Source organism: Nicotiana attenuata, unplaced genomic scaffold (genome assembly GCF_001879085.1).
Source record: "Nicotiana attenuata strain UT unplaced genomic scaffold, NIATTr2, whole genome shotgun sequence".
NCBI lineage: Eukaryota > Viridiplantae > Streptophyta > Magnoliopsida > Solanales > Solanaceae > Nicotiana > Nicotiana attenuata.
In genome coordinates this window covers 60,744-72,697 of record NW_017675106.1, presented here as the reverse complement: position 1 = coordinate 72,697, position 11,954 = coordinate 60,744, and the positions used below count along the sequence as shown (strand labels likewise).

The following is an 11,954-nucleotide window of genomic DNA, read 5'->3' as shown; positions in this document are numbered from 1 at the left end:
TTCTTGAACCTCTCAAGCCTCTTCTGCTCCTCCTCTGAAGCTACTGCCCTCTCCTCGGGCTGAGTTGGGGCTACCGGCTGTACAGGAATAGCCTCTGGAACCTGATCAATATGCACTCGCTGCTCAGGAATGCGGGCGGAAGGAGTCTGTGCTCCTCCCCTGGCCTGGGATGTAGCTGCAGCAAGGGGAAGCAACCCTGCCTGAGCTAGAGTGGTGTACATAGTCATAAACTGTGCCAAAGTCTCCTGGAGTGCTGGAGAAGTAGTAGCAGACGCATCAGGTGTCTGAGCTCCGGCTGGTACTACTGGTGGTACCTCGGCGGCAGCTCGTGCGGGTGCTCTGGCTGCACCACGAGCGCGTCCTCGACCTCTACCCCGGCCACGCCCTAACGTCTCCAGTAGGGTGCGCGGGTGCCTGATCATCTCGAGTAGAACGTGTCCTCACCATCTGTGAGAGAATAGAAGACAGAAGTTTAGAATTGTGATATCAAAAATCTCGCACGACAAGGAAATCAAACGAAGCGGAATTTTCCTAATAGTTACATAGCCTCTCGTAGATAAGTACAGACGTCTCCGTACCGATCAGCGAGACTCTAATAAACCGACTTGTGATTCATGACTCCTATGAACCTAGAGCTCTGATACCAACTTGTCACGACCCCGGTTCGCCCTCCGTGAACCATCGTGACGGCACCTAGTCTCTACGACTAGGTAAGCCTAAAATGCGGAAAATAAACCAAATTTGCGGAAGAAAAATAAGTTAAAGCAGAGATAAAGTAAATAAACAACGTTTAAGAGTGCCGCCCGGAATACACAACGTTAACTCTTAAAACTCATACATGTTCCCAAAACCCCGAAACCCATGAATCACAAGCTACGAATATAGTAAAATGCTCTAACTCCGGAAAGTCTACATCAACAGTAAAGATAAAAGGGCTAATCACTATAAGAGAGAATGGAGAGAGACTCCTCGGTCTACGGACGCAGTAGATATACCTCGAAGTGTCCGTAATATCGCCTCGCCTCAAGGATGGTAAGTCTGAGTAGAGGTACATGGATCTGCACATGAAAAAAAATATGCGCAGGAAGGGCATGAGTACACCACAGCGGTACTCAGTAAGTGCCAAGCCTAACCTCGATCGGGTAGTGACGAGGAAGGTCAGGGCCCTACTGAGATTAAATAATAATATAAAGTTCAATAGTGTAGATATAAGAGCAGTATAAATAAGTGCAACAGTAAAAAATATCACATGATATAGATAACTACAACTGATACAGAGGCAAAACAAACACAAGGATAATAACCGAGGATCTCTTAGTATCCTCAATATATACCAGGGATCTCTTGGTATCCCGAGGATCTCTTGGTATCCTCAATATATGCCAGGGATCTCTTGGTATCCCGAGGATCTCTTAGTATCCTCAATATATGTGCCAGGGATCTCTCGATATCCCTCACCTCAGCTCGATCATGAATACGTACGGGGGTCTCCCGAGATGCCTTCCCGTAGCCCCAAAATAAACGCACAACAATAGCAAAAAGGAATTTCTCAAATTAAGCTCAACTTCATACCATGGCAAAATAGATAATTCTAACCTAGCATGCTTCACGTAATACAAATAAGGCAGTTAAGGCAAATAGAGCAATTTAGTCAATCAGACATGCTTCTCTAGACTAACAGCAGGCTAAATTCCCAAATGGTGCAAGCAAGAAAAAGGAAGAACACAATTTAAGGCTATTTTTAATGAAAAAACGGATTTCCAAAAATTAGCAAGAGTATGCACTCGCCACCTCACGTACAAGGCATTTCAATTATCACAATATCAATCCTAAGGGGAAATGTCCCCCACATAAGGTTAGACAAGCCACTTACCTCGAACCGGCTTAATAATCAACCCGAGACCACGTTCTTGCCACGAGTACTCGATTCCAAATGGCCCAAGTCTATTTAATTCAATTGCATAATGTAAATAACACTTCAAATAACTGATTCTACAAAGAAATTCTAAGCTAATATGCGAAATTAGGTAAAATGACCAAAATGCCCCTCGGGACCATGTCTCGGAATCGGGTAAACTTTATATTTCCAGAATCCTCACACTCTCACGAGTTCGTACATACCAAGAACACTGAAATCGGAGTCCAAATGACCCCTCAAATTCTCATTTTAAAGTGTCTTAATCTCAAGCCCTAATTCTTCAATTTTAGGCCTAGATTCCATGATTTACTAGATAGTTTTCACATAAAAAACGAGTTTTAAGACCAAGAATCTTACCTCCAAGTGATTCCTCTCGAATCCCTCTTCAATCCCCTTCAAGAGCTCCAAAAACGATTAAAAATGGTGGAAATAAACCCCAAAGTCGCGAAACCTCTTTTAAAACATTGCTGCCCAGCTGTTTCCGCATCTGCGGCCTTGGGACCGCTTCTGCAGTCCCGCATTTGCGGAACAAAGGTCGCATCTGCGACTTATCACTTAAGGGCCAATTTCCGCTCTGCAACTCCCCTTCCGCAGATGCGGTACCGCTCCTGCGGAAATTCCACCGCTTCTGCAGTTCCTACTGAACTTCCCCATTCCCGCTTCTGCGGCTACTGAGACGCTTCTGTGGCGCCGCACCTGCGGAACCCAAACCGGAGGTGCGGTTATGACAGATACCAGCAGCTTCAGCTGCTTCAAACCACTCTAAAACCTCCCGTCAACCATCCGAAATCATCCCGAGGCCCCCGGGACCTTAACCAAAGGCACCAACAAGTCTAATACCACTATCCAAACTTGTACCAATCCTTAAAACACCTAAAACAACATCGAAACTTCAAATTAACCATGGATTCAAGCCTAGGAACTCCAAATTTCTAAAAATACGCTTTCGATCAAAAAGTCTATCAAACCTCGTCCGAATGACCTGAAATTTTGCACACATGTCACATTCAACACCACGGAGCTACTCCAACTTCCAGAATTCCATTCCAACCCTCGGATCAAAATCTCACTATCGAACCGGAAACTTCAAAAATCCATCTTTCGGCATTTCAAGCCTAAATTAGCTACGGACCTCCAGAACACAATCCGAACACGCCCCTAAGCCCGAAATCACCCAACGGAGCTAACGAAACCATCGAAAACCCATTCCGAGGCTGTCTTCACACTGTTCCGACTACGGTCAAATTTCCCAAATCTCAAACTCTCATTTAGGGACTAAGTGTCCTAAAACTCTCCGAAACTCAAAACCGAACATCCCGGCAATTCAAAATGGCAAAAATAAACACGGGGAAGGCAGTTAATAGGGGATCGGGGCATAAATTCTAAAAATGACCGGCCGGATCGTTACATGCCCATCTTTCAGTAGAATCTTATGCATACAAAAAGTTGGGCTGATATTCTACCTTCAGAACTTGCAAAAGCTATTCTACCTGCACATCTGACAAACCAGATAAGATAATAACGGGTAAAGTTAAGTTCGGTCCTAAGAAAGCCTACCTGAGGTGAGACAGTAATAGTTTTATCTCCAACTGTGGTGGCTCTTCAATTAATGGTTAGCTGGAGGGGTCTTTCTTTCTTCTAAGTGTAAAGGCTCGAATTCGAGCTCTTTTTTTCAGTACCCTTGGCCTTCAAGGACCAAAATCCACTCCGCCAAGTCCTCACCATCTGCCTCTTGTAAGTTCATGAGGCAGGCTGCTAGGGGGTCTTTTGCATTCAGTGCCTCATCTCCCTCCTCCAGAATCACATCCACTACTTCAATCAGAGAGAAATTAGCAAAATCACTGGGTCGCCGCATAGACTTCTGCACATTGAGTATTATTTCTTCATTGTTTAGTCTCATATTTAGCTCCCCAGTTTCACAATAAATCAGAGCTCTCCCTGTGGCCAAGAAAGGCCTTCCCAAAATTATGGGAATCTCCTCTTCAACCGGGTAGTCTAGAATGACAAAATCTGCCGGGAACATAAACTTTCCAACCTGCACAAGTACATCATCAAGTATACCTGATGGCCTCTTAACCGTTCGGTCGGCTAGCTGTAGTGACATGGATGTGGGTTTTTCTCTTCCAATGCCTAACCTTTTATAGATAGACAATGGCATCAAGTTTATGCTCACCCATAAATCACACAATGCTTTAGCAAAAGCATAACTGCCTATGGTGCATGGAATTGTGAAACTTCCATGGTCGGATAGCTTTTCAGATACTGGTCTTGCCACCACAGCACTATATAAGTCTGGGCCAATGTGACAGTGGCTAGTTCTTGAAAATTAAACTTGCGAGACATCAAGTCCTTCATTATTTTTGCATAACCTGACATCTCTCGTAAGACATCTATCAGAGGAATGTTCACCTGAATCTACTTCAACATCGCCATGAATTTCTTGTACCGCTCATCCTTCTGATATTTAGCCAACCTCTGCGGGAAGGGTGCTGGAGGTCGCTTCCTTCCTATACTTGAGTTGAATCATGCTTAGGCACTTTTTCTGATACATTCTCTTCCACTTGCTAAGTCTCCTTTGCCATCTCATTTTCTTTGCTAGTTTCCTCTTGGGCCTGTTGCACTGTTACCTCTGTTAAATCAAGTGACTCATCTATATCAAGTGGTACTAGCACAAGTATTTCAGTTGATCGTCTTGCTCGAGCAATTTCTTGCTCTAGATCAAGATCTCTACCATTTCTCAGAATTACAGCCATCAACTGCTTCGGGCCCTACTCCTTAGGATTGATATGTGTGTCTGCATGTAATGTCCCTGTAGGACGATTATTAAGAGCCATGGATATCTTCTCTAATTGAACCTCAATGCCCTTGATAGCTGAGTCATGTGATACTACCTTTTCTTGCAGCTGGTGGACCTTTTCTTCCATCTTCCCGCTGGACCCAATGAGCTGTTGCAGCATTCCTTTAATTTCGAACAACCCATCATCTTGTCTCTCTATCTGTTGCTGTTGAGGTTGTTAATAACCTAACTGTTGATTCTTCTAATTGTATCCCTGTTGCCTTTGATACGGTACAACTTGATCCTGTGGTCGTATAGCTCTAGGATTATTATTGTTATAGTTGTACTGCTACTGTGCTGGTCTATACTGCTGATTTTGCTATCCCCAATTCTGCCCACCTTATATCTGGCCCCCAAAGTTGCTCACATAGTTCAGATTTTCTTGGTAGTACCGCTCCATGAGCACACATATGGTTGGTTAATGCATGTTGTGCATAATCCTCTATTAGTCGTATCAACAATGTGTACCTGCTTCTAGCATGATTCATCAATCTTCTTGGTGAGGATACTCATTTGAGTCATTAAAGTGGCAATATTCTCGGCTATGGAGTTGTTCGGATCCAGCGCTACTGAGTGAACTACAAGGGTGATTATAGTGTCTCTTGTCATCCATCATGAGTTTTGAGCCATTTTATCAAGCAGAACCTTACACTCTCTGAATGATTTGCTCAAAAATGCTCCGCCTGTTGAAGCATCAACATTGGCTTTCAAGCTGTCTTCCAATCCCATGTGAAACATCTGTCCCAATATCTGATTCGGAATGCCATAGTGTGGACACTTAACCAACATCCCTTTGAATCTGTCCCATGTCTCTTGCAATGTTTCAGGTGGTTTCTGCCTGAAGCTCAATATCTCATCAACTTGCTTGGTAGTCTTATTGGGTGGGTAGAATTTGTTCAAAAACTGCTTGACTAATTCCTCCCAAGTCTGAGCCTCTCCCATCATTGAGAATGGAAACAACAACAACCTTATTACTTCCGATATCACATTTGTCTGCGTGACACAAATCGACAAAAATTTTTTTCAGATACTGCTGAGGATATTCATTGTAAGACCTCGAGAACAGTCCCTTGTTCTGCAATAAATGTAGCATGTTGTTTGTGATTTGAAATGATTCCGCTTGTATCTGAGGGACTTTTTGCGGTTGCCAGATTTTCAGAGGTGGGTTGTGCCTAATAATACAAGGCTGTTTCTGCACAAGAAGTGCCATATCCTGATTGTTCGGGTCATTCGCATTGTTTCTGTTGTTTTGATTGTCATTGACGTCCCCCATGTCTAGTTCGATTCCTTCTGTTGAGTTCTGTTGTCGTTTGTCTTTCTTGTTTGCTCGATTTAGTGCCTCGAAAGCTTTCTCAGGGTCTGGTAATGCTTCCTACAATTCACCAATGCATGAGGAGTTTCTAGGAATGCACTTGTAACACACAAGACTACAAACGTTAGTGTTTCAATATAATGAATTTCAAGTCGAGAAAGCTGACTAAACTACGAATTCTAGCGATTCTTCTAGTCATAATTAATAACACCGTTAACTCCCCTGCAACGGTGCCAAATAATGATCACGCCCAACTATGCCTCCTAAGAGGTCAAGCGATCATTGCAAATATAATCCGATTTACAAGTTTGGAGTCGAATCCCACAGGGAATTAGCCTACTAATCACAATCACTAATTTCGCAAGAATTCAAGTAATCAACCTTCAAAAATATTGAATAATGAGTTGATTGTTTACTAACTAAAAGCATGGTAATTAAAAAGATGTCTCGGACTTTTCTCTTCAACTCTTTTTTCACAACTTCTTCTCCCATTTGATCCTTTTCCGCGCAAGTTTGCTCCTGCACATAAGAAACATATAATGAGCATATTTTCACTTTAAAAGCGGTGAGAACTCTCGCAACTCACACAAATAACACACACATATTCAAAATGTGCACTTGTCACCCTTTATCAGATCCCATCAAACTCCCTATACACAAAGAATGAATCAGGCACATCATAATCCAAACATAGTCCATAGTCTTATTCTCCTAGAATTTCAAATAGAAACTTTTCTAATTAAAAATTTTCAAAAGAATGAAGATATCTGAGATTCAAACCACAAGAGCTCGTTATTCCATTTTGAGATCTTTAGATTCGTATAATCATAATAGAGTCCCTTTAATTTTATTAAACTAGATCATGTACGCAATCGTGACCTTCACGGGACTTGAGGAATGCCTAACACCTTTTTTCCGAGTCAAATGAACCCTCTTACCTAGAACTTCTGGTGCAATCAGTTTTTAGAGTCAAATGTGTTTGTGAAGGAAAATTCTTATTTTAAAAAAAATAAACGGTGACCTGGCACACCGGAATCAAATATCAGGCGGCAACTCTGAAAATCCTTCGAAACACATTCTTTTGTCACTTTCTAATTTAAAACCCTTTTGAGCATCTTTAAGATGTAAAGCACTATTCAAGGTAAAAGCTAACCTCAGCTTAAGAGAAATAGAGAAAAGATCAGTTTGATTCAACAAGAACTCTTCTATCCAAGTACAAACACATGATTCTTCAATCTGAACACTAATCCCAGATAAGAAAATCTTTATAAAATCTTGTGAAGTAAAAAAATAATAATGTGTCCTATTCTTGAATTCTTAGAAACTACCTGGTATTCATAAGATAAATAGCACACCAACGTTGCGATCCGGAACAACTTTGCATCTGGAATGGCTTCACAAGATATACTGGGAATAACCAAGGAACAGATAGACTTCACTTGGTTTGTGAAATAAAACAACGCAAAACTCTGAAAATCGCTTCCCCGGAATTTTGCCATCAATATATTTCAACGGGTGCAATATCAAAATAACCGGTGCAAAATTAGTACTCCCTTCGTTCCAATTTATGTGAAGCTGTTTGACTGGGCACGGAGTTTAAGAAAAAATGAAGACTTTTGGAATTTGTGGTCCTAAACAAGTTAAAAAGGGCCCCAGAGTGTTTGTGTGGTTATAAAAGCTTATCATTAAGAGTAGAATTGTAAGTTTAAGCTAAATTGTTTTCAAATTTAGAAAGGGTTCATTCTTTTTGGAACGGACCAAAAAGGAAATAGGTTCACATAAACTGGAACAGAGAGAATAAATATTAATAGTTGTTAATTGTAGGGAAGGGGAAGAGATTCTAGATAATACACTATTTTTTTAGCTAATACATATAAAAAATCTATATATAATAAAAGGAGAGGCAAAAGCATATTATTAAGACAAGTGGCATAATCACAAAAAGCCAAGTGTCATTGTTAAGACAAAATAAACTACCTTTTTAACTAAAAAACTTTTTTAAATTTTGAATTAATTAGTTACTCTTTTTGAATTAATAAATATAAATATATTATAATTAGCTATATTAAAAAATGAAAATATAAAAAAAATAACTACCCATTCAAATTGGGGAGTAGTTTATAGTTGGTGTTTTAAAGTTATTTTAAAATTAAAAAATAATAAAAAAATTAAATTAGCTACAATAAAAAAATGAAAATATTAATTAAAAAAACCTACCTATTCAAGTTGGAGAATAGTTTCAATTTCGAGTTTTAAAATTATTTTAAATAAAAAACTAAAATAAAGAAATAAAAAATTGCCAATTCAAATTTGGGGTATGGTNATATATATATATATATATATATATATATATATATATATATATATATATATATATACAAACACACTCTTGATGAATTCAAAATTATAATTTAGTAAAAATAATATTACATTATTTAGATATTTAATAAACTACAAAATCTGAAAACTAATCAAATAAGTTTTACAGTAGAAAAGAATGTACGAAAAAGAGGGGGATTGAGATAATGTTATGATATTTACATTTTGAATTAAATAAAAAATAAAAGTAAATAAATAAAACTCAAGAAAAGTATCAATAGTACTAAGTACTTGCTAATTTCAATTTTAAAAATAAAAAGGAACAAATAATATATTTGATTACTATATGATGTGTATCCTTTAATTTTTTATAGATTGTATTATATTTCTTAACACTATATTAAATAATAAAATACAACTAATATTTATTAAATTAATATGATATATTAGATCATAATTTTATAAGAATAACATTCTGTTAAATTTTCGCGCATCGTGCGGGTTCTTATACTAGTGTTAACTAAATGAAAGGGGAAGAGATAATAGTATCTTAGCCTTTACTGATAAAACGAAACGGTTTAGCAAAAAAAAAAAAAAGATAAAACGAAACGGTTGTATGTTACAATTGTTTTTTTCTTTACTAATAATAAAAGCAAACGATAGTAATTATTGTGACTTTCCATAGAGAGGACTCTACGGGGTCATTCAATACAACGCTTCATTGGGACAAATGAATGGTCCCAAAAAAGATAAATGGTCAAAAGGAGTAGAAAAAAAATGAGAAATTTTCAGAAACCATTATGTTTTAGTGGTTATTAGCTAGTTGTAGCTATCATTTACTATATTACTTCCTATAGCAATGTTTTTAGGTTTTTTAGAGTGTATTGGATGTATTTAAGCTATTGTATTCATGAATACAGTAGCATTTTTTCTCGGCGTGAAACAGGGGATTACAGCTAGACAGATTATTGTATTTGACTGTACTCGATTGTATTCACGGCGTGAAACAGGAGATCACAGCTAGACTGATTATTGTATTCGACTGTATTCACGATATGTATTTGTGAATACAGTAACGTAAATAGCGCAATTCATGGTCTATTCAGCTGTTTTAAAACGGAAAGTGAATCAATTAACACAATAGACTCCTAATATAACTCAACAAACACAATTATAAATCTGAATACATAAAATATATAAATTAAAAAAAATTATGAATACATTGATGGAATATGGCGAGACAGTGAATATAATAAAATACATAGAATACAGCGAGATACATTGAAATATAACAAAAAAAGAAGACAATGAATACAATAAAATACATAGAATACAACGAGATACATTGAAAATATATTAACAGAATCTTCAAGTTGCTCAGCCCCAAACTCCGTCGTCTTTGTTCAAGAACAACCCTAATGTCGTCTCGTCGATAGCAGATTTCGAACCTCTAGAATAAAAGAAGATTTTTCAGCAATTTCCCAAACTTTCTCCCACCACCTCCGCGGCGTCGCTTCTTTTCTCTCTCCGCCATCTCCAACTCAGTCGTCGGAGCAAGTTCCGTCTTCATCCTTGTAACGACCCGATCGGTCGTTTTGAGCTCTAGCGCGTCGTTCAGCAGTTTGAGGCCATGAGCACCTTCACTTCAAGTATTATGACTTGTACGCACGGTCGGAATTGAATTTCGAGAAGTTCAGAGTAGATTTGGAAAGAGAATTCTCATTTCGAAAACTTTAAGTTGAAAGAATTGACTAAGATTGGGTTTTTGAGTAAACGACCTCGGAATCGGGATTCGAAGGTTCCAGCAGGTTCGTATGATAATTTCGGACTTGGGCGTATGTCCGGATTCGGTTTTGGTAGACCCGGGAACGTTTCGGCACCTATTGTGGAAGTTAGCATTTTTGGAAGAATTTCATAAGTTTGGGTTGAAGTGCATTTCAGTGTTATCAATGTCCGTTTGGGATTCCGGGTTTGGGAATAGCTCCATATGGTGATTCTGGTATTGGGAGCGCGATCGGAAGTGAATTCGGAGGTCCGTGGGCCATTTTGGAGTCATTTGGCTAAAGATAGAAAATTAAAGGTTTTTGAGGAGTTTGGCTGGAAGTGGACTTTTTGATATCGGGGTCGGAATCCAATTCTGGAAGTTGGAGTAGGTCCGTAATGTCGAATGTGACTTGTGTGCAAAATTTGAGATCAATCGGACGTGATTTGATAGGTTTCGACATCGAATGTAGAAGTTTGAAGTTCTAAAGTTCATTAAACTTGAATTGGGGCGCGATTCATGATTCCGATGTTGTTTGATGTGATTTGAGGCCTCAAACAGGTCCGTGTTATGTTATGGGACTGGTTTGTGTGATTGAACGGGGCCCCGGGGGCCTCGGGGGTATTTCGGGGTGTTTTGCAATAGCTGTTGCTGGTGTCTGGTGTTGTTCTTCGCGTTCGCGAGGATCCTCCCGCGTTCGCGGAGAAGGATTTGGCTTCAGGGACTCTGTTCATCGCGTTCGCAAGCGGATCCTCGCGTTCGCGAAGAAGGAAATCTCTGTTGCACAGGTCTTACTTCGGAGGCTCATATCTCACAATCTACAAGGAATTTGGAGATAATCCAAAAATAAAAGTTGTAGCCCTTTGTGACTAGTTTTCCGAAAGGTAAACCATTTAGAATTTGGGTTTGTGTACCAAAAGTTATGGCTGGTACACTACAGGCTGTCCGGTAAGATGATGAAGAAACTTGTGTTGCACAGGGCTGACTTTGGCAACTTATATCACAAAATCGATAAGGAATTGGGAAATATCCAAAACATGAAAGTTGTAGATCTTGGTGTCTAGTTTTGAAAACATTAAACCATATGTCATTTGGAGTTTTGTACAAAAAGTTATAGCCATTATACTAGAGGCTGTCTGAGAAGAGTTTGACAAAAAAGTTTTTTGGAATTTTCTTCTTCGCGAACGCGACGGATGTCTCGCAAACGCGAAGAGGAGTCGTCTGGGCAGTGTATAAGTGTAAAGAAATGGGTTTGGCTAATTTCATCTCATTTCCTCCATGGGAGCCGACCTATGAGCGATTTTGGAGCTTCATTTTCATCATCCATGTCAAGGTAAGTGATTTCCACCTATTGCAAGTTAATTACTTCGATTATATCTAGATTTTAACATGGAAAATCATGGGAAATTAGTGAAAATTGGGGGTTTGAAGAAAAACCTAGAAATTTGGTATTCTTGGAATTTGACCACGATTTGGGCACGAAATTGGGAGTAAATTATATATTTGAGTTCGTGAGGTTATGGGTAGACTTTATCTTCAAAAAATTTCGGAATCCGGGCACGTGGGGCCGAGGTTAATTTTGTCAACTTTTCGATCGGGGTTAGGAATTTTTATAAATTGGATTATAATGAGTAATTGATCATATATTAATGAGTTTACATAATTATTGGCTAGTTTTGGAGCAATGTGCATCGATTTGAGTTTTCGGAAGGGCATGGAATAACGGTTATGGAACTTCGGAGCGCGGTGAGTCTCCTTTCTAACCTTGTAAGAGGGAATTGTTCCCATAGGTGAGTTAGTTGGTTAT

General features: G+C 39.1%; 1 protein-coding gene across 1 annotated transcript; it reads right to left on the bottom strand.

Moving 5' to 3' along the window:
- Positions 1-3,590: 3,590 nt before the first annotated feature.
- LOC109219660 lies at positions 3,591-4,671 on the bottom strand. Its single transcript, XM_019384132.1, has 2 exons — positions 4,484-4,671; positions 3,591-4,200 (listed from the first exon to the last, which is right to left on the bottom strand). The coding sequence occupies exons 1-2, from the start codon at positions 4,669-4,671 to the stop codon at positions 3,591-3,593; spliced, it is 798 nt and encodes a 265-aa protein (XP_019239677.1).
- Positions 4,672-11,954: the final 7,283 nt, after the last annotated feature.

What these genes read in the sequence shown, in the direction of transcription:
- LOC109219660 (XM_019384132.1), bottom strand. Translation starts at nt 4,671, where the DNA reads ATGGCTGTAATTCTGAGAAATGGTAGAGATCTTGATCTAGAGCAAGAA. An exon ending in GAGATGGCAAAGGAGACTTA is followed by an intron (nt 4,201 to 4,483) that starts GCAAGTGGAAGA and finishes AGACTTATATAG; the next exon opens with TGCTGTGGTGGCAAGACCAG.